We start from the raw sequence: 24,175 nt of genomic DNA on the forward strand, positions 1-24,175 counted from the left end.
AGCTGCCTCCATCCTCTCTGAAACTCGACCCCCGACTCTCTGTGCTTGCACTCGTCCTTCTACTGGGGGCTGAAGGCAGCAGCAGTCACTAGGAGGTGGGAAGACAGGGAGGCTGGTGGGTGCTACAAGCCAGGGGATGAGGAACTGGGCGACCACACACACATCTGGCGGAAGTGGTGGGACTGTGTATGAGCCAAAAATCCAAGCTTCTGGCACCTGCTCCTTTGCCCCATTGGGCTTCATTTATAAAGCACAAATTCCATGATAGAACTGTTAAGAATTTCAAGATGGTGACTACAGGGTTTCCAACCCCAAATGTGGACCTTTCTGAATGTGTTTTTTCCTGTGTGACAGCACAGGTCACATGCCCTGACTATCTGGTTCTCCTTTGTGAAATTATTAATAGCTGAAAAATTTGAACCCTTATATATTCTCTAGCAGTCTTTCCTTTTGAAGTAACACCTGTCTGCCTGTTGCCTATCTCTCTCTCCTCCCCCATCCCCTATCTAACATTTTGTAAACATTTTATAGAAACTACTCCTATTGTAAAATAATTAGAAGCCTTGGTGTTTGAGCCAGCCACACCTGGATATTTGTGTTGGAACCTCAGCTCTGCTGTGTCTGTCATTGTGGCCTTAGGTGAGTTTCTTAACCTCCCTAGGCTGCAGATAAGCTCATTTGTAAAAATCTTTGACTAAGCATCTCACAGGCATTCATGAGGGTTAAATAATCTTGTAAATCATTCAGTAAATGATATGGCATCTTTTGTCCCATTGGTTCCCATATTTTGATTTGCATTTAGGATCACCTGAGGGTTAAAATGCAGAGTGTTGCATCATGTTTCTAGAGATTCTCATCAATAGTATTGGAATGGGACCAGAACATCTACAATTGTGCATTGTCAGACCCATTCAAATGAACAGAATGATTATTTGTTTAGTGAATATTTTTGAGCTCCTGTTTCTTAACTGGTTTTGTTGTTTCTTAACTGGTTATATTCAGAATTTTCTGGATAAATATGCTTTTAACTTTTGGGGATTCTCCTACCATATTATTTGTACATACCTGTGATGCTAACTACCTCACTTTTCTAATCAAATCAGTGCTTAAGCCATGGGGGTGAGAATATATGTCAGGTATAAAGCCAGGTTTTATGATCCAGGGAAATAATAAAATTTGCTTTTGGTATGTTAGACTAAATTTTAAAGTGAAAGGCAGATTTCCTATAATTTGTTTTTCCTAATTCTCCTCAATAACCTATTTCCTTTCATTTTATTTTATACTTTCCTTCTTCCCCTCCTAGTACTGGTTAAGATTAATGTTTTTAAGATTAACCTAGGTGTTTGTAATATATAAATGTTTATGTGAGTCACCATTATTCATTTCTTTGCCTGTAAATCTTTCAAAAAAACTTATGGAGAATAATAAGGAAAGAACAATAAGAAACCCCCACCCCACATACAGTGTATACACACACACACACACACACACACACACACACACACACACAAACACACAGAAAGAAAGAAAAAAATGAAAGAAAATCTCACAGATGTTTTATTTGGCAAATTAGGAGAGGCATATCTCTAGATTTCAAAACATATATAAAGGCTAACTAGATTGGGCAGAAACCAAGTATGAGGAAGTGAAAAGCGTGAAGTGTGTCTGGAGGGCCCTGTGGGGGTGGATTACAGGAAAACCAGCACAAAGGCAGTTCTCAAGAGTTGAGCAGACAAAAGCCCCACCCACTATTTGCAACAGTAGGTGCAGGAACAGGTGAGCCAGGCTGGCAGGAGTGGAGGAGGGACACATAAAGCCACCTGAAGGGTATGTTTTCAGGAGGCCATCTCCCTTCTTGGCAGCCAGACTGGAAGAGCATCCTTCCTGCTCCGCATACTGGAAGTAGCAGGTCAAGAAAATTCAACTAATTTAAAGATGATTAGTAAAGAAGCAACTCACACAACATCAAAGACAATGAAAGGAAAGTATAGCAACTCCTGTTAACAAAGTTTTCACTAGAATAAAGAGGCTAAAGAGGCAAATGAAAATTGTGATTAAATATTTTACCATAAATTTAAAAAAATGAAGCAGTAACTCTGTGAAGGAAGATCACAAAGAAGAACTATAAGAACTAAAGAAAGAAATAGTTGGTCAACAAGAGGAGGTGGAATGTGAGCTGGTAGAGTTCAGAGAAAAGTACCAAATCCATCACAGGAAAAAAGTCAAAATTGAGAAGAAGGCAGGAAACACTAGTCACTGCAGGAAACTCAGCAAAGACTATGGAAGATAGAAAGAATAAAACTGAATTAAATGAAACAAACCAAAAAGAGCTAAAAAATGGACATATAGGCAAATAGATCGAGCATTTCTGTAATAGGAATCCCTTAAGGAAAAGCAAAATAAAACAATGAATTAAAACAACTTCTGAGATATAATTCAAGATTTTTTCCTGAAATAAATGGAGGTTTGTTTTAATATGTTAACAAAAATGTAGTGAAAATGGACCCAGAAAGTTCAACACTAAGACTTACATTATTAAAGTAGCTGGACTTGATAAGTAAAGAAATACTTCACTGAGCAGCTGGGTAAAAAATCAGATCTCATTTTTTAGGGAAAATGTTATGTGATTGTAGGCTTTTCTCTAGTAACATTTTCAATATTCCCAAGGAAAATGTGAACTAAGAATTTTATATCTAGCCAAATTGTTTTTACTCTGTAAAGGTTATAGACATCATGTTAGACATCTTTGAACATGAAAAAATTTAGGGATATTATTACATGAGTCTTTCTTGAAGAGACTTTATTAAATCATTAATTTTCGCTGACCAAGAGATCACTGGGAATGTTTGTAAGTTTTGAATATATTTAAACTGTAGTACTAAAAAAGAAATATGAGGAATGGTGACAGACAGAATGTTAATGTTCTAGGTTCTCACAGTGTAGAAATGATACAGCAGTAACTGAGTAGAGGGGAAGAAGGTGGGAGGCAGAATCAGTTCACTGATTGCATGATCTCTAAGAGTTGGGAGTCAAAGCATATCAGTTAAAGCTGGCAAATCATTAGAGGTATATGCATATTTAATAGTACAAGAGTAAACACTAAGAAAGATAATATTATTGACTATTGTAGTATTGGGTGGTGGAGGAGAAGGAAATAAGGCTACTTTAATAAGGTGAAGGAAATAAGGTTACTTTAAATATTGCTCGTTTGACTTATTAGAGATGGAAAAGAGAGTCATATGGATAACCATCAGAACAGAAATTACTCCCAAAAGGAAAAAAAAAAAAAAGCCATGTAGTAAAATATTTTTAAAAATCATCAAAATGGAAAATAGAACATAATTAAAGTAGAGAGCTATAAACAAACTTATAATCATATTAACACATAAATGGACTTAATTTATATATTAAAAACTAATTCAGGCTTTGGTTATTGGTGTGGGTCGAAATATTTTCCTCCCCAAAATGTATACATTGAAATCTTGACCCCTAGTACCTCGTAATGTAACCTTATTTGGAGATAGGATCTTTACAAAGGTAAATTAGTTAAAGTGGGATTATTATGGTGGGTCCTAATCCAATATGCCGACTGTCCTTATACAAAGGGGATAGCTGGACACAGAGATAGGCATGAGGGAAGATGCTGTGAAGAAACACAGGGAAAAGACAGCCATCTACAAGCCAAGGAGAGAGGCCTGCTACAGATTTTTCCCTTACATCCTTCAGAAGGAGCAAACGATTCAACACCTTCATCTGGGACTTAACAGCCTCCGGAACCAGGAGGCTATACACTTCTGTTGTTTAGGGAGCTTTGTTAACAGCAGCCGTAGAAAGATAATGCAGTCAAGGAAAAAAAAGTATATATGTGAGGGGCACCTTAAGACAAAGTAGTAACAAATGTTGAAAAGAAGAGCATAGGTGAAGGTATCTAGGCACATATAAATAACAAAGTAGGATTTCTAAAAGCATTCAACGAAAGGAAGAATTGACTTTTTATTGTCAGGGGTTACAATTCACGGTGAAGATCAAATAGTTATGAATCATATATGTATTAAATATTAGTGTGTCTATATATTCATAAAAAGGAATTGAAGAAAAGATAGAAACACAACAGAAAGAAATTCTGATTTACCTCTGAGGCATGATAGAGTCAGTGAGAAAATATGAAATAGAATGTAGAAATTCTAAGGAACATAATTAGGAAGATCTAAGGGGGGGGTACATTTACAATCCTATATTCTGAATGTAGAGACTGTACTTTCTGTTCAAGTAGCTATTAAATACTTATAAAATTGATGCTGTGTTATGTTTTAAAAAACTGATTTTAAAAAATTAGGCATGATTTAATACTAGAAATTAGAAAACAGAAAAATCAGAAAAGAAAACCTCTTCATCCTAAAAATTTATAAATACTGTCTTATTAACTCTTGGGTAAAATTGAAATTTCAGAATATTTGGAAAACATTGGTAATGAAAGCACTACCTTTATGTGCTATGCTGCAGCAGTGCTCATTGAAAACTCATACAGATATCAAAAAAATAGCCATTTGGTTAAACATTAGAACAAGAACAACAAAATGAATGGAGATAAGCAGAAGGAAGAAAGTAATAATGATAACACTAAAATCAATGAGTTAGCAAAACTATAGAATTTAAAAAAAAATCCCCAAATCCTTTATTTATTTATGTATTTGTTTATTTTTGTTTTACCAAAAGGCTGCTAACTCGACTAAGAAAAAAAGCAAGCACAAATAATGTTAAGGTCGATAACCACAGAAACAGGAGAATTAAGAGAATGGGGCAAATGTAATAGAAAAACTTGAATACAAAATTTATTCTAGCAATATAATTTACTCTGTCTCTGTGTGTGTGTGGTTGTGTGTGCGCATGCGTGTGTGTGTGTGTGTGTGTGTGTGTGTGTGTGTATGTAAAGATCAAATTAAAGGAACTAAACTACAAAAAAGTACCAGGCTCAGATGCTCTCACAAAAGATTTTGTTTTTCATTAACCCAAAGCATTTATTGAACATGTAGGCATATTTTATTTCCTTTGCTCAGGTGATTAGCATTTTAAAGATATGAAGGCCTAAACTCATACCTATAATATCAAAAATTATATGTCCTCTGTCTCCTTGTTTATTGTGAATATTTAAGATGTGCACTATAATGTTTCAGTATACTTACACATGGTGACATGGTTACTGTAGTCAAGCGAATCAATACATCCATCTCACAGAAAATTCTAACATACCCTTAACAGGAGATAATTCTCTTAAACTGTATCATAGAAAATTAAGAAAGCCATCCAGCTCTCTTTTAATATAACAATAAGACATTAACATCAATGCCTGACAAAAATTTCACTAAAAAACAAAAGCAAGACTAGAGACCAAATTTTATTGTTAATATTGATAAGGAAATCCTAAATAAAAAATTAGTGAACTGAACCTAGTAACACATTAAAAGAATTATTTATAATTTGATATAAAAATCTATATAATTCAGTTTATGAGTAAATCTAATGAGAAAAATACATCACACTCCATGGATGCTGAAACCTGACATCTTTTTGATTAAAATAAATTGTTTAAGTGGGGATAGGTGGTTTCTGCTACATGACAAATATATTTGTATCATAGTCCTAAACCTGGCCCCTTATTTTCTATATCTATATTTCTATATTGTGCCAAATTTTACATTAAACTAGCAAGTAAGAGAAAGAAAATAAAGTCATAAAAATTGGAAAGTAGTTGACAAAACTATGGCTATTGTGAAGAATTATTCATACATAAAGAAGTATTTATTGAGTCTTGTTATAATCTTGCTCTCTCTCTATATAAAAGCAAACAATAAGCATTAAAAGATCTAAGAGGTTGGGCATGGTGGTTCACACCTGTAATCTCAGCACTTCCGGAGACTGAGGTGGGAAGACTGCTTGAGCCGAGGAGTTTGAGACCAGCCCGGGCAACATGGTGAAACCTTGTCTCTACAAAAAATAAACATAAAAATAGGCGTGTTGGTGCACACCTGTAGTTCCAGCTACCTGGAAGGCTAAGATGGGAGGATCACCTGAGCATGGGGATATCCTGGCTGCAGTGAGCCGTGATGGCGCCACTGCACCCCAACCTGGGCAAGAGAGTTAGACCCTATCTCAAAAAATAAAATAAATAATAAAAGATTAAGAAAGTACCTTATTCTCAGTAGAAACCTAAAAGAATAATATAGCTAGGAATAAGCATAGCAAGGTATGTGCAAGATCTGAATGAGGAAAATTTTCAAACACTGTTGAAGGACACAAAAGACAAATAAAGATGTGAATTCACCCTATATTATGATTTTATTGAAATAGTATGATCTTATTGAAAATACTAACAGGGTTCCTTGTGTGACCATTTGTTTATTTTGAAAATAGATAAGCTAATTCTGAAATTCACATAGAAAATGTATAAAGATTTCTGAGAAAAGTAACTGTGTAGTACTGGTACTGGCACATGAATAAATAGACCAATGGAAGAAAAGATTTGGATTTTTGATGGGGGAAAAGATGAATGGTATATAAGTAGCCATCTGGAAACAAACAAAGTTAGATTCGTTCCTCATACTGAATACCAATGTGTATTCCAAATGTACTAAAGATTTGAATAGAAAAATCAAAACCCTACATTTATTGAAAGGAAACCTGGGAGAATCTTTTGAACGTGGGGAATGAAGGAGGCTTTGCTAATTATGACTCCAAATGTAAAAACTATAACAGAAAAGACTGATAAATTCAAATATATTTTTATCAAATTTCTTGAAGTAAAACAAGCAAAAAACATCATAAGCAAATTCTAAAATGCAAATGACATACTGGAAAAAAGTATGCAGCTTCTGGTACAGAGAAGGGTTTAATCACCCTAACAAATGAAGATGCCTTACAAATCAACAAGGAGAATACCAAGGAATCATGAAAAAATAGGCAATAGACATGAATATGCTCTTCATAAAAAATAGAAATACAGTCGATTTTTGAAACGCATGATAAAATGCTTCTCATAAAAAGGAAACTGAAACTGAGATCCTGTTTTATGTATTAGACTGGAAACAATGAATATGTCTGATATCATAGTCTATCGAAGAGGCTTTGGAAAATGGGCACTCTTGCTTGTGAGAGTATAAATTGGTAAAATCACTAGTGAGAATAACTTTTCAATTTCAAAATTAATTACGAATGCATAGACCCCTTTGATTTACAACTTTCACTTTCAGGAACTTATCTCAGAGAGAAACATATATAAAATGGCCCAAGTAAGGTTATTTATTGTAGCATTGTCTGTAGAACAAGCTCAGAAGCTACTAAATGTCCATTAATAGTAGAATGGATAAGTAAATTATGGTATATCTCTACTGTTCTACAAAAGAGTGAGAGTGTTCTATATATAGTGAAAAGGAAATATTTCAATATACGTTGTAAGGTAAAAAACCCAAAGCCCAGAAAAATGTCTGTAGTATGCAACTATTTTTGTGACAAGGGGAGATATAATAATATATATTCAAGTTTGCTTATATTTGCATAAATATTGGAAAGAAACTGATTTACTCCGGGCGCCATGGCTCACGCCTGTAATCCCTGCACTTTGGGAGGCCGAGGTGGGCGGGTCACAAGGTCAGGAGATCGAGACCATCCTGACTAAGATGGTGAAACTCCGGCTCTACCAAAATACAAAAAATCAGCAGGGCATGGTGGCGGGTGCCTGTGGTCCAGCTACTCGGGAGGCTGAGGCAGGAGAATGGCGTGAACCCAGGAGGCGGAGCTTACAGTGAGCTGAGATTGTACCACTGTACTCCAGCCTGGGCAACAGAGCAAGACTCTGTCTCAAAAAGAAAAAAGAAACTGATTTAATAATAACTGTGGTTATCTGATAAGAAGGGGAGAATAGGAATTGAAAGAGAACAAAGTTGGAAGGTGAAACTTTGGATAATTTTAAATTTTTGCACCGTATGAATTTTTTCTTTATTAATAAACTTAGAAAATAAATTGAAATTAAAAATGAATTCCATTAGGATAATGATATAGCCAAGGTATATTGTAGGCAATGATTTTTCTTCTTTCCGTATTGTTGATTAAGAGACATCAAAGGTGAGTGTAGATGGTGTCATTACTACTACTAAAAAAAACAAAAAAACAAAAACCCAAAAATCCTCAAAATACATACTTAACCGAAAGTTGGCAAATAACATTTATAGGCACAAGGTCAGCACATTTTGTACCCTAAAGCGATTTTGACTATGTTTTCTGGGTGTGTGTCTGTTCTAGTCAGTTCTGATTGCTATAACAGAATACCATCAACTGGGTGGCTTAAACAACAAGTATTTATTTCTCACAGTTCTGGAGACTAGAAGTCTGAAATCAGCATGCAGATGTGGCTGAGCCCTTGGTGAAGGTCCTCTTCCTGGTTGGCACATGGCCGTCTTCTCTTGTATCCTCACATTGAACACATTGAGAGAGAGAACATGCAAGCATGGGCAAGCTCTCTAGTGTCTCTTCTAATAACTTCTAATCTAATCCAAGAGCTCCCCCCTCATGATCTCATCGCTTCTCAAAGGCTCCACCTTCTAATACCATCACAATGGGCACGGGGTTTCAACATACAATATTTTGGGAGGCACAGGCATTCCCTCCATAGCACTGACCCCTAGAGCTGCTTGAGCTGCTTTTAGAAAGGTATTGTGTGTATATGTATATATGTTTCACCCTTATAACTTGAAGGCTGGCCAGTGTGCCTTCTCCTTACCCCTTTTTTGGTTATTTTTCCCCATCACTTGCATTAAAGCGTTAATATCAAATCAAAGAAAGATTAAATAAACATAGTTAATATTAAGCAAAGATATAATAAAGGAATGGAGCTCACATGGCTTGGTATTGTTGTGTAGTATGTCACCCTCATGTGATTGTTGGCTAGACATTCTCCAACACATTGAAGAGAGGGGAGGGATAGTGTATTAGTCCATTTTCACACTGCTGAGAAAGACATACCTGAGAGTGGACAATTTACAACAAGAAGGAAATGGACTTACAGTTCCACGTGGCTGGCGAGACTTTACAATCATAGTGGAAGGTGAAAGGCACATCCCATATGGTGGCAGACAAAAGAGAACTTGTGCAGGGAAGTTGCACTTTTTAAAACCATCAGATCTTATGAGACTTATTCACAATCACAAGAACAGCACAGGAAAGACCTGCCCCCATGATTCAGTACCTCCCCCGCTGGGTCCCGTGGGAATTCAAGATGAGATTTGGGTGGGGACATAGCCAAACCATATCAGATGGGAAAGAGGAAAATTAACATTTGCTGAGTTTTACATACAGTTTCATATTTGGTTCTTGTTGCAGTATAATTTAGGTTGGTAAACAACCTTTTCTTTTTTACAGATGAGGAAACTGAGGCTCAGAGAGGTCAGTGGAGTGAGGAATTGAACAAGTGCCTATCATTTCAGGGCTATCTCTTGCCGCTTCACCAAGTTTACTTTTTTCAAGTAATGCATAGTCTTAGTAAAAGACTTGATGTGGGATACAGTTACAAAGGGAAGACCAAGAAAAGGAATAGAGAGGAATGTGTCAAAAATGGGAACAAAGGGTATGAGAAGGGAAAGAAAGATAAACTGTGTTTGGTAGAAATGGTACCTTAGGCTTAAGTGAGGCATTTTGGGATTTTTTTCCATGCTTTTTGTCTCTACTACATTATCTTGATATGTGATCATTGGGTATAGCATTTTTGTTGTTGTTGTTGAGAAAGTGAGATATTTGAATGATACCTCTTTACAAAGTTACCTTCAATGGACTCCCTTCCTTTGAAGGTTGATGGGGTTGACTCAGCTAGTTGGATGTTCCACTGAGTCTTTGTTGCCCTTTGGGAAGCACATTGCTGATGAGGAGAACTGCAAGCATTAGAGCAAGATTCATGTTTTTAAATGTTGTTTCATGAGTAACTACTTTTGTCCTAGTGGTTATTTTTGTTCATGCTGCTGGTGGAAGGCCTCGGTCCTCAGTGGTAAATAGAAATCTCAGTAGCAGATAGTAAACAATAGGGGGAAGAAAAAACCCCTCAGATATAGACAAGGGCAGACCTGTTTATGGTGAAAATGAAAATGGATTGAAAATTATTTTTCTGGTACCTTGTTTCCTAGCATCCTGATGAAAAGAGATTGGAAGGCCTCTCCAAGCAACTGGACTGGGATGTTCGAAGCATTCAGCGCTGGTTTCGACAGAGACGCAATCAGGAGAAGCCAAGCACGCTGACGAGGTTCTGTGAGAGCATGTAAGCTGCTGTTTCTCTTTTTGAAAGAAAAGACCTAAGTACTCATGCCAACCCTGAGGTGAAAAATACAGATCTGTGCAGGCTTCAGCAGCCCTTAAAAAGCTGCAGTCAGGTGGGAAAATAGTTCAGGAAAAACACAGGAAGCAGTAGTTGCTAAGAATTTGTGATTTCTACTTTGGATACAGTAAATAAAGTTCACTTCTTAATGGAGTTTCTACAAAGTAAGCATATTATAAAAGGATCTACAATGGTCTTTTCAGTCAGTCATCTTTGAAATATAGCATTAAAAGTCGTTAGTTTTATAGATGTGGATAGTTTGAATTTTAATAAAGGCAACTTAGGTTCTTCCTACTAATAAAAACTGAGATATTAGGATATATTATCAGAGGGTCGTGGCAATCTTCTGTATTCCTGGAGATTTAAGAAATGGCTATATTATATTTCTGGGTGAGTTTAATGAAGCATTGCTTGAAAGTGGGGGATGGAATGGAAGTCTCTTCCATCTCTGAAATGTGAACTTTATATAGTGTATAAATTATATATCAATAAAGCTGTTAAAAATATTAAAAGACCCACAGAGAGCTCTTCCAGCACAGTGATATTTTGAAGTGGCGATACTTCATGCACTTACCTATAGGAAAAAAAGGAAAATACATTGAAACATTGAGAACATCCCCAACAAAGGGAAGAGCTGCCCAGAGAGGCATTACCCTATGTGGTCTTCCATCTTTAGGGTGTTACTGTTCCTGTGTCTTCTAATAGTTTCTCCATTTCTTCTTTCGGGAGCTTTTTCCTGACACCTGGTCATTTAAACAATAGTGCTTTCAGCGTAGCTCTCTTAGTTGCAGGCCCTTTCTGTTTGGGGTTGAAGTTGCATTTTCAGCTTTGGCTTTCAATTATGTCCAAAAAGTATTTCAGTAATTGTATCCTTAGAGGGAAACCTAATGTTATAGGAGAAATGAATGGAAGACAGAAAAATATCACAAATTCCTAGGGATGGGGAAATATGGAGAACATGAACAGGGTCTTTCGGAGGTTAGAATATTTATAAAGTCGGGAAAAACAACCTGGTAGATACAGTCAGCAAAGCCCTCTCAGTAAATGAACTTAGTGGCAGTCTGTGAGAGAAGGATTTATGTATCTGGGCTCCTGGTCAAAAGCCAAAATTGCTTCCCAGCTTGGCCCTGCCATACATCCAAAGGGCCTGGGCTCTGTCTTTGAGCCACAAGTCCGAGTAAGGGTGAAGTTGGGTCTCAGCACATGTCTGCGTGCTGAACATCATGTGCCATCTTTCCCTCCTCTGACTAACTTCTTTGGTAACTTGGTGCCAGCCCCTACTATGCTGAGTCTACACCAGTTTCTCTCAAATACCAGTGTATTTGAGATTTTAAGATAAGCATCAGTCACCTGAGGATCATGTTAAAATGCAGAATCTGATTTACTTGGTCTGGGATGGCAGCATTTTTAACAAGTTTCCACGGGATGCTGGTGCCATTGGTCTAGAGATCACACTTTGTGTAGCAAGTACTAACTCTAGACCAGTGTCTATGTCTTCTCCATGAATTGCGCAGGTCATTATGTGCATACCACAATAAATAAGACAGTCATAGTTATAATCAATTAAAAATGCTTCTAAATGATTGCTAGTGGTATGGTAATGTGGAAGCACCATGATGGGGAAGAGATGGTGCATAAAATAACATCATTTCTTCCATCAAGAAACTTGTAATAGTGTTGTGGAAGTAAGACATAATATCTTAGTATGTGTAGGTCGAAGATAGATATTAGAAAATAAGCAGATATGGGGCCAGGTGCAGTGGCTCACGCCTGTAATCCCAGCACTTTGGGAGGCCAAGGCGGGCAGATTACGAGGTCAGGAGATCGAGACCATCCTGGCTAACATGGTGAAACCCCGTCTCTACTAAAAATACAAAAAGTTAGCCAGACCTGGTGGCGGGCGCCTGTAGTCTCAGCTACTCGGGAGGCTGAGGCAGGAGAATGGCGTAAACCTGGGAGGCGGAGTTTGCAGTGAGCTGAGATTGCACCACTGCACTCCTGCCTGGGCAACAGAGCGAGACTCCATCTCAAAAAAAAAAAATAACCAGATATGTGTGTTATAGGATTGATATGGATAGTCAGTAAAGATTAAAGGGAAAAGATCAACTGTAGGTTGGGGTACACAGGGGGTTTGCCGGGATTAGAACTGGGTCAGTGTCAGTGGCCTTTCATCTTTCTGTTGTATGATATAGTATTGATGAAGTTTTGTTTTGAAACTCTCTTCTTCCTTGGTTTGTGAGTTGCCACTAGATTCTCTTGCCTTTCCAAGGTCTTTTGTTTGCATCATTTATTCTGTGTTTGCTCCGTGGTCTTTAATGTGTTAATGACACTCCAGATTTAGTCTTCAATCTCATATTTTCCTTACCCTACCTTCCATTCTATGTGTTAAAATCATTTCCTCTCACCAGCTTCTTCCAAAGCCATGTGTACAGTGCAGATGTTTCTTCTAAGGCATCATTCTGCCAGCTCCAGCTAGCAATTCTAATTTGCTTCCACTCCTGACTTTACTTTTCCTATTGTTTTTATGCTTCCGTTTTGTCATAGGCTGGAAACTCAAGTCGATCAGCCGCTGAGTTCTATTAACTCTTTGTAAATTCACCGTTATAGCCTAAAATGCTTTCATATGTCTCCTTATTTTTTTTTTTTATCTTGCATACACATAGACATTTTGTTTGCTACCAAAAAATCCCAAATTATTTTTCTAAAATACTACTGTCCCTATGTTCTGATGCTTTAAAACTTTGATGATTTTAAGACAACTATAGGATAAATATTAGGTCCCTGAGCCTGATAACTAGAGTCTATCTTTTGCTTGTTTAATGTCCGTCACCCAAATGACATCTTCCTTCTAGAGGGTTGTGTTTTCACTGTCTGTGCCTTTTTCCTTCCTGCCTTGTATATGGTGTTCCAGGCCAGGAACTTCCTCTGCCTTACCTACTTATCCCCTCACCATTCTTCAAATCCTAGGCCCTCTGTGAAGGGTGGCCTGACTATTGGGACTGGAGTGAGCACAGCTTCCCCTACATCCTTAGAGTACTAGGAATTTAACCCTGAATCACATACTGCCTTATATGGTTACTTAACTTGTTTAACTATTTCAGTTCCAGTTCTGTGTTGCTTGAAGACCACAGGGTCACATCTTGTTCTTTCATTCCTCTCAGTCTTTACCCTAACAGACAGACTCTGCCAAATAAATAATTTGTTATGACTGTGTGTTAAAATGGCGTTGTTTTGGAAAGAGTTGCTGACCTCATTTGTCACTTTGCTCCTATAAATGAGTGCCTAATATATACTGCCTTAACATAAAATTTGTCTAGGAAAATTACCTGACTATGGAAAGCTCCATGACAATTTTGAAGGCAGAAATTCAGAGGAAAGAATGGAATGGCAAAGGAGAACATTTAGAGAACACCATGAGGGATAAAGTAGAATTATAGTGGTCTCTGTATGCAAATGTGTGTGTCATACTTACTTACCTATATAAAAAAAGATCTAGAATAGTTGTTCTTAACTAAGGATGCATTTCACAGTCACCTAGTGATGTTTTCAAAATACACGTGCCCGAGCCCCGTCCCAGGGTATCAGGATGATGACTCAGGTACAGTCTGAACATGTATATCATGGAAAAAAATGCCCCAAGTGCTTATAACACACATCCCTGGTTAAGAAGAAAGATAATTGCTGCTCAGAAATACTAAAAATCAAATGAGAAAACAAGAGAACACAAATTTGGAGCTTGTCACCTGAGGGTCAAAATGTAAAGAATCTATAATTTTTCTGTTATATAAGTTTCTATTTTCCAAAATATAGAATTCCTTCAGGATAATTGTATTTCATCTTTCAGCAGTGTGGAATAGCACCAACATGCAAGCCAAACTGTGCTTGTAAGCATATGCAGGCATGTCCAATTTCTGGCACATCCATTACATGTAGATGGACTGAGTAGAAGCTGTTCAGCGAGTAAAATGCTAATACATTGACGTGATTTCTTTTTCTCTTGCTTTATGTCAGTCATTCACAGTCATGTTAGTTTTGACAAATACTTCTTGCAAAAGCGTTGAAATTCTTATTGGCAACTTAAATAGAGAATTTCAAGAGAGAGTGAAGAATTTATAAAAATGAGATGTCATTTGAGACGTTTTAGAAGCAACTGGTTCCTAATGGAAGCAGGCGCCGGTTGGGATTATGCCTTTGGGCTGGTGAAGCTGTATCATCCTTCTCTGACAGTTGCATCCAAGTGGGTTTTTATCACTCAGGATAATATAAAATAAATAATGTATTAAAATATTTGCTGGATATAACAGGAAGAAGCGGAGATAAGATATCAGAATAAATGGCATGCCTTTCATTTGGACCCTACCTGTGCTCATCATTTTTGAGTATCGTGCAGTACATTTCATAGCACAGGTCTGGGAGGACATATAATATAGGGCTTTTATTTAAGCAGTCTCAAAGATTGGAAAGATGAATCTCCCATATGTAATCTGAAAATCTATGGCAAGGAATATTCACACTAATACTCAGCGATTTGAATTGGAGCTTACTCCATATGCTGCTGAAGTTACGGAGTTTGTTGAGTAAGGTGACAGCTCAAGATTCCCTTTTCTTTAGGAATTCCATTTTAGAATTGATACTGATTAAAACTATCCCCCAATCCTTCCATATTTGTATGTTTCTGTATAGTGGCAGCAGACTCATCAAAACCTGGGATCCTTTCGAAATTGTGACTATTTCTGCAAAGAAGCCCTGTGATTTTTCTTAGTTTATGATTCCATTGAACGTGAGCTAATTCATCATTGAAAAATGAATGGGTTAACCAATTGCCTACATGCTTCTAACGTGGTCACCTTGAATCTAAATAGCAGTTTTTACAGCTGTTTATAAATTATCAGCGCTATCTTGTGACCTTCATAGAAAGTGGAGCCTAATAATTGATGACAGGGGAAGGGAAGTGAGGTCGTATCGGAAACAAGTAGTTGAGTCTCTCATATTCCTTTATTTCAGATCAGTCTTTTATCTGAGGAAATAGTATGGAGAATATGTTCAACATGTTTTCATAAACAGCCACCTACTTGCAAAAAAATAAAATAAATAAAACCCTGAATGTTTGTAAACCATTTCCATATATTTCATACTCTGGCGATGGACAAAGTTTTGCCAGAGAGAAAATTCCATTTTGATTATTTTCTCTCTTAGACCATGACAGGAGCGTCAATTACAAAATTTACTGCCAAAATTCTCCTCATAATGAATGCAATTTTGAAGGGGGAAATAAGAAACTATTATCTTCTAGAGAAACGGTATCTTTGTTTTTTCAGTCCTGGGATACATGATCAGCAATGTGTAGATGCTGATTATAAGTCTGGGAGAAAAATCATAAAATTGCTGGACAGTCTCTAGTTCTTGAAAAGTACAGGGTTGAGCTGTTTTGTTTATGTTATGGTGATAGTTGTGGTTATTTTCCATTAATACAAAACAGTCCCTGGTTTGGAGAGCAACTTCTGTCATCCAGAGTACATTGTTGTAGTCCGAGTTATTGCTCAGTGAATGTCTTGGTGTGCAAGACTATTACCTTAAACAGTTTTATATCTGCGCGTTGTATTCAGGTCAGTTTTAGCTTTGGGACAGAGGTCAGCAAACTTTTCTTACAAATGGTCCCAAAATAAATATTTTAGATCATATGGACCTTGTTGTAGTTACAATTCTGCTGCAGCATAAAAGCAGCCAGAGACGATGCAAATGTGCATGGCTGTGTTCCAGTGAAAGTGTATTTATGGATACTGAAATTTGAATATGTCATTTTCATGTGTCGTAAAGTATTATTCTTTAAAAAATACATTACAAAAAATAAAAGCTATTCTTAACCCATGGGCCATACAAAAACAGATGGCAGGCTGGATTTGGCCCTCTAGCCATAGTTTGCAGAACCCTGCTTTAGGGTTATGATACTATTTGTAGTTCTTTCAGAGTTTCAAGGAAGAGAATATAGTCTCCTAGTGCTAGGCACAGTCATCTATTTCTCAGAGTTTTGCCATTTAATAGAAAAATTTGAATAGTTCTGTAATTGGTATGCCTATCTCCAGTATTCCTGGGATATGGTGCCTTGATGGAGTGCAGTTTCATTTAGCCTAGCCAGGCACTCCTCAAATCTGTTAGTATCCTCAAGGCAGCATTGCTTTCATTACAGAAATTCTGAAGATCGATGAACTGTACTATGGACAGTCTGCTCTTTTGCCTGGAATAAGCCTAAACCTTGCCCCCCTCGTTCTATTCTAGACTTACCATCTGTGGCCGGTGAACTCAGGTTTTCCATTTAGAACAAGCCTCACACATTCCTTGATGGCATATGGCTAGGCCTCTAATGCATGTGTGTTGGCTAATTAAGGAAAAGAGATTTTTGCTAAAAATATAAGACAGGCCATACCTTGGTCAGGCTGGCTGCATATTAACTACTGCTGTGCCCTGCCTACATTTGAGTGGTCAGTTTTCATTTAAGGCCTAAATTTCTAAAGGCTTTTTAAATAATTTTTTTTTCAATAATTTTTGTTCAACATGGAATTGGATGGTAATAAAGAGGACACAATGTAGAGGAATAACTGAATTTATTAAGGCCTCATATTATTATTTAACCCTGTTATTTTTGAACCTATGTGCTATTTTTTGTTGTTGTGTAATGTATTTTAAAAGTTGTTATTTGTTTCTGATTTAGAGCAGAATCATGCAAATCCTTATAATTGATTTTGATTGTAGAGGATTTATAAAAGTCTACATAATATTCATACAGAACTGTAGGGGGAAAGACTTCAAAGCATACCATCCAGAAATAAATCCTTTTTCATTTACTGCTTATACAGTGTCATATTTTATACATGTGCCCACACCAATGTTTATACATCATGTGTGTCTGTACTTGGCACCTACCCTTCTTGAAATGTTTTTAATAGAACCAGTCTCATCAGAGTGCCTGAAGACGACTGTAGAAAGGTTATGTTTTATGCTTCATCTTCAGGATCTGTAAGTCATTGACCTGTGGGCAGTAGTATAGTCACTTGTGCTGTCATAGGACATATGCATTCCTAAAAATGGCCACACCATGCAAAATCGCACAACAAAACAAAATAACTTAGGGTTTGTGAGAAGAATGGGTTAGGGACACAACGCTGGGAAATTTCATCAGTGACACTTTGAAAATAAGCTAGGAACCTAATAAAAACAGGAGCAGTTTTATACACATTAAATGGTTAAGAAATACATAGCTACTACAATAAATATGGCACTTGACCTTGAAATAGACCTAACATTTGCTTGTAGTGGCTGTTGCTGTGTTATCTCAGACTGTCATAACAAAATACCACAGACTGTGTGGCTTAACAGAAATGTATTTTCTCACAGTTCTGGAGGCTGAAAGTCCCAGGTGACATAGGTTTGGTTTTTCCAGGGGCTTCTTTCCCTGGCCTTTCCACTGTGTGTGCACATCCCTGGTGTCTCTTCCTCTTCTTATAAGGACACCAATAATATTGGAGTAGAATCCTACCCTTATGACCTGATTTAACCTGAATTACCTTATTAACAGCCTCATCTCCCAAGACAGTCACATTGGGAGGTAGGGCTTCAACGTATGTATTATGGGGGCACACAGTTCAGTCCATAACAATGTCAGAAGGGTGGCAGTAAGTTATTGTGAAGTGCTGGAAGGAGGAAGACCTGAAATCAGAGGGAAAGTTGCAATACCAGATGGGTGTGGCTCATAGCTAGTGTGACTAAGGTAGCTTGAACATATTTGAAGAAAGTGTGTGTGTGTGCATATACGCTCCTAGGCCATTCAGTTCAGCCTGGTTCAGTTTTCTGTGTTCACCTAGTGTGTCTGGCAGACAAAATCAGATATAAGCAAATATGAGATCCGTGTTAGGCTCACATTAGAAGATATGCACGCTTTTACCACAAGCCTGGCAGCAGGAGCAGTGGGTCGGTGTGGTGGTGAAGGCAGTGGGCTGTGGAGCTCGGGAGTCTACATTTGAGTCTTCTTTCTGATAAACACCTCTGGGGTATTTGGGAGGGTTACTGGCCACCCTCTTTGTAAAATGGGCACATTAAGAGTGTTCTTCATAGGGTTGTTGTGAATACTGGATGAATTAATATATATAAATGAGGTGTTTAGAAAGGTGTCTTGCACATGGTACGGGGGTAGTGAGTCTCAGCTGCCTGAAGGTCGTCCGTTTCTGTTGTTACTCAAGTTGGGGTACCAGGAGCCACAGCAAACAGCTATTAGTCTGTCACAGCCATGCCCTGGCCACATGGCTTCCTCAGAGCCACAAGCATGCTACCTAAGAGCGGTGGCTCTGATGTCATCATTTTGAGGAGAAGAGATCCAAGAAGATGCAAGGAGAGCAGATTCTCCATTTAGGATGAAGCTCTTTCATTCTGTGGAACCCCAAGGAGGCAGAATCCATGTGGATTCACAGGACTATCGACTTGGGCATTACTCACGCACAAGAAAAAGATGAAACACCAATGCGAGTGTGGAGCCTCGGCACCTTTGGCTTGCTGTTGTGTAGCAATGTGACAGAAGTGGATGAAGAAAGGTGTCCTATTTCACTAGGGAGTGATGCCCACTGTGCCTCCAGAAGCCAAGGCTTTTGAGGCACCACATGAGAAATGTCAGAGTACACAGTGAATGTCTTTGAACTTCAGAGATTTTAAATTTACCCAGGTGATTCTGAAGAGGACACAGCTTGCCTCTACCAGGAGGGATAGAGGAACAAAGCCTGGTCCTCTGTGGTGCTGGCTTTAGTAAAGCCGCCTCTGCTGGGGCCTGGACAGTCTGATCAGCCTTAGGAGGTCAGCGTGACTTCTGGGTACAGGAGCTTGCTCTTAAATGTAATATTTATTGGTTACCTCCTGTGTGCAGGAGAAGTACAAGAGGCAACTGATCTTGAAGAAATCTGAGAGTGGGAATCGAATCTACCTGGATCATGGTCTGGCTCAAGCTCTGTTCCCCCTAGCAAGTCCTTTAATGTTACCAAGCCCCAGATTTTTCTTCTGTGAAAAGAGAATAATAACTACTATTTATAAAGTCATTTGGGATTAAGTGAGGGGGTGTTTGTCTAATGTGCATCTCTCAGTGCTTGGTTCCCTTTCAAATGTGGTTGCAAAGTTGAGTAAGCAACAATTTCTGACCTTGCAGAACTCACAGGGACAATTGATTCTGTGCATTGGTAAAGTTATTTAAGACCTTACAGGGAGCCATCAGTTGTAATACTCAAGCAAAGTGGTTCCCTTCTAGGGCCCCTTCCTTATGGCTCCAGTTATGGGTTATTCTGGGCCTTGTATCTTACTTTGCTATCAAGAGAATGACATTTTAGGTTGTCGAAAAAGAAGCACTCTGTTGCTTCCTCTTGGAAATCCCATCTGGCTTGCCCTCTCTTGCTCTCCTTCTCTTTCATGCTTCCTTCCTCCCTCCTTTGCAGTCACTTCCCGTTGTCATAGGCGTAGGTGCCTTCTGCTTGGAGCCGGAGTGTTTGATTTCCTCCTGGCTATTCGCCTTGCCGTTATTAGCTCATGGTAACCACATCCTGGCAAGGATTAAAAGAATCTTCAACCATTACTAATTTGTCTGTTTGTCCTAAAAGTTGGCACATTGCATATGGCTCCTGATATTTGAATATAACACCTAGGAATGTAAGGGTGAAGGAGTTTGTGCATAAGATGGTGGTGGTTGAGGATGGGCATTTGGACTAAGTAACAGGGCATCAAGCTGCTTCTCAAGTTGGAATGATTTGAGCAGATTCCAAATGACTATTGGAAGTAGGTTTGTGAGGTTTATTTATAGGCCTTCTCACATCCAAATTCATAATAAGCCCTACCCATGATAGGAAACTTAACTAAAAGCAATTGGAGCCAACTATTTTTATTCTATTTGATTTTTAAAATTTTTGTAGATACATAAATGGGTATATGTATTTATGGGGTATGTGAGATATTTTGGGGTATGTATTTATGGGGTATGTGAGATATTTTGGGGTATGTATTTATGGGGTATGTGAGATATTTTGACATAGGCATGCAGCATGTAATAATCACATCACAGAGTAAATGGGGTATCCATCACCTCAAGCATTTATCCTTTGTGTTACAAACAATCCAATTATACTCTTTTAATTATTTTTAAATTTACAATTCAGTTATTATTGACTGCAAGGTGAGCTGCTGGCAGATTACTGTAGATTTCGGCACTATTTCTTATATTGGCCATTTACAGTGTCCTAGCAGTGGACAAGGGAGGCTGTTTACTGCTTTTAAGGTTCAACTGTGTAGAAAAGCTGGTGTACTGTTCCATGGAAGATATACTGTGAGGGAATGTTGCAGCATTAAACACTTGGTGCACCGGCCAAGGTTAACAGCAGAATTGGCATTAGAGGCCCAAGTCTTGGCCATATTCCATAATTCTGCAAAGTTCTCTAACTCCTGTACTGCCTTTAGCCACAGTTGTAATAAAATTGCATATTTTCAGCTTACATATTAGTATATAATAGGTTTTCTTGCAGATGTAGTGGGCATTAATGCTGGCAGGAGACTTAGACCCTGACAAGAGAGGGGAAAGAGGTATTTCTTGAGGTATTTATACAGTTCAGATGCTGTGACGGAGCCTTTACATTTAAACAACAATCTTTTGTAATATGTTAGATATTAAAAGTTCTTCTCACCCACGAATAAAGAGAAGTAAAGAGAGGTGGAATAACTGACCCAACACCATACAGCTACTAAGCATCAGAGTTGGGATTTGTACCCAGCTGAAGAGAAATGTTAGAGAAATTCAGTTATATATTATTTTACTGCCTGCAAAGCAAACATAGAAAGGGGGCAGTTTGGTCTTTTATTTACACATGACAGCCTCCTTTCTCTTTCCTTTCCACCTCTAACTTATGAAGGGCTGCAGTTAAATTTGTTGCTTTTTCCTTGCCGCCCATATTACGCTTTTAGTTGTTCTCTACTAGAGCACTTGGAGACTTGCCGTGTTCACTGTTTGCATCTATCTTTGCTGTTTGGCCATCAATACCTTGAGTTCTGGGACTGTGTCTTATTTATCTTTTCACCCCCACCACTCAGCACAATGTCTGGTGCTTTGTAAGGCCCCCAGAAATGTCCAGTGAATGAGTCAATTAACTGAACTTCAGGGATTGGAGTGAATCTCTAGGGACTAGAGGCCTGACTGTAATTAGAGAAAACTTGAGTTTATTCTTTCAAATAGTCCTAGGGAAGACTGAAAAGGGGAAGGAGGGGGCAGGAAAGGGTTTCTGGAGGAGGTGACACTGCTGAATTTTCAAGGATGGTTACATGGACCAAATGGAGAAAAAGAAAAGGAGTGACTAGAGCCCCAAAATCTCACAGATCACCACTAAAGAACATAGTCATGTACCCAAACACCACCTGTACTCTAATAACCTGTGGGGGAAAAAGGATAAAATCACTGTTTTCTGGTGCTTAGAGTTTAAAGGGGAATCAGGCACAATAATTTAGCAGACAGACAGCAACAGGAGCATCTAGTTCTCCCTGGGGACAGGGCTAAGTCATCATATTGTAAATGAGTGAGTACTTGTTGGGTAGCAAACCAGATTTGAAATCAACAAATCTAAGAATTGGTCAATATAGAGAGCTTCTTGTGAATAAATTTTATGATAGATTTGGGGGACAGAATTACTATTGAAGTATATAGGCTAAGTGGGTTATATCACAATTTATATTATTTTTATTTTTCAAAGGAAAAGTATTTATCTAGTGATACCCATGGAACAACAAGTGACCATCCTGTAGTAGGATTCTGCCAGACATTCCAACTTTGGCACATATACCATTAAGCCTCGCCGTGTTTATCATTGTTCTAGGTGCTGGGAGTCACTGAGATTGGAAATGCTTTATTTAGGACCTTTGGTGCTCCTTGTCAGTGGAACCCAGCTTTCTTGCAGATCCGTCATGGAACTTTCTCTCAGTTCTCCTTTCCTTTTCTGTGGGTGAGTGGGGGTGGAGCAGGAGTAGGTGAGGGGTTGGAACAGGCCCAAATAGTAGGAGCGGTTTTGGCTTGTATCAGGTCCCACTAAGTGATCTGAAGCCTGGGATACGGTTTGCAGAAAAATGGAAACTGAGTGAGACATTCTCAGTGTTTGAGGAATGTAGGCCATGTAGTATTTTACGAGAAGGTAGGAAGGGATTAAAACTGCACCTGTATCTCTAGTTGATAGGCCCAAACAGATCTCCAGAAGAAGCCAAATGCAGAATTTCTTCTAACGTTGTCCTTTAGATGTACTTTTCAGTGGACACTCGTATTTCCCTTCCATTATTCGTTGAGATAATATTGCTCTACTGTTTTCTCTCCCATTTTAGTCAGGGAAGTGTGTCCAACTTGAACTGATTTCAGTTCTTATTGATTCCAGTTCTGAAATAAGACTTGAACTTGTGTGCATCACTTCCATTGAATTGATTTAAAAATAAAATACTGTCTTATCTGGAACTATGAAGCGTTTACATGAATCCCTGGCTAAATCTTTGGTGTATTAAAACCTAAAAGCTTCTCTCACTCCATGACAGTTAAGTTGTCCTTTCTGGTTCTTTCCAATACTTATGTGGCTCAATAAGCTTTGTATTTTTGTTTGTTTGTTTTTGTTTTTGTTTTTTGTAAAGCATTTACTATCTTCTGGGTTCTGTATTTGCTGCTAGATGAAAAAACAGGATCTCTTCCCTTGATACATAAATGGTAATATCTCTTTATTTTATCATCATCCTTAGGATGAACAAACAATCCTTCATTTCGTTATCCATAAAACAAGGCAATAACCTTAAAAACCTGATAAAGTTGTTATTTAATATAGTGATTAAATAAAATGATTCATATAAAGCACCTACAATATTGCCAAACACATAGAGCTCAAGAAAACTGATTAATTTTGATCAATTCAATTAGTATTAAGGGCTGCCAAAATGAATTGAATTCACCTACCTAATCAAATAATACCATTCTAAGCTTGCTTAATGCTTTTGGGTATACATTAGTACCATGCACCTTTTATCTGGGCTTTGTTTCTATTAAATCCTCAAATGTTTGAAGGTATAATTATTTGGCAGATTTGATATGATGTTTTTTTTGGAGAAGTTAAATCTCATGGTTTTATTTTCTTGTTTTCCTTCTTCAAAGAAAAGCTGCTTGTTGAGAACATGATTTTCTGGCTTTCTGACTTTTAAAGTGGCATGTAATTTGAAACCATGGTTCCTTACTTGTCTAAACAGTAGGGTGAGGTCCTTGTGGTAGAACTGGGAGGTTTCTATCTTAGGCCAAGAGGACAGCTCTGACTGCCAGTGCTACCTGCCTGTCTCTAGCACTGACCAGCTTCCTCAGCCTCGATTTCTTGAAACTTAACCTGAGTCAAAATAGTACCTTGAATTTAAAATGGGGCCATTAGAATTGTTCAAAACACATAGAGCACTGGTGCCTTATGTGTTAGTCCGTTTCCAGACTGCTATAAAGGTACTACCAGAGACTAGGAGGTTTAATTGACTTACAGTTTCTCATGGCTGGGGAGGCCTTAGGAAACTTACAATCATGGCAGAAGACAAGGGGAAGCAAGGCAGGCACGTCTTACATGGTGGCAGGGGAGAGTGAGAGTGAGGAAGTACCACTTCCTCACTCTCTATAAAACTATCAGCTTTCGTGAGAACTCACTCACTATCAAGGAACTGCCCCCATGGTCCAATCATCTCCCACCAGGTCCCTCCCTTAACATGTGGGGATTATATTTCAAGATGAGATGTAGATGGGGACACAGAACCAAA

At 38.1% G+C, this 24,175-nt stretch overlaps 1 protein-coding gene across 3 annotated transcripts in view; it reads left to right on the top strand.

The window, feature by feature from the left end:
* Positions 1-24,175, top strand: part of CERS6 (ceramide synthase 6) — a 317,758-nt gene that overhangs the window by 96,015 nt on the left and 197,568 nt on the right. For all 3 annotated transcript variants that reach the window (XM_007965259.3, XM_007965260.3, XM_073019784.1), the window contains exon 3: positions 10,167-10,297. In XM_007965259.3, the coding sequence (XP_007963450.1) occupies positions 10,167-10,297 (131 nt within the window). The remainder of the gene's footprint in view (positions 1-10,166; positions 10,298-24,175) is intronic.

This window comes from Chlorocebus sabaeus, chromosome 10 (genome assembly GCF_047675955.1).
Source record: "Chlorocebus sabaeus isolate Y175 chromosome 10, mChlSab1.0.hap1, whole genome shotgun sequence".
Taxonomy (NCBI): Eukaryota; Metazoa; Chordata; class Mammalia; order Primates; family Cercopithecidae; genus Chlorocebus; species Chlorocebus sabaeus.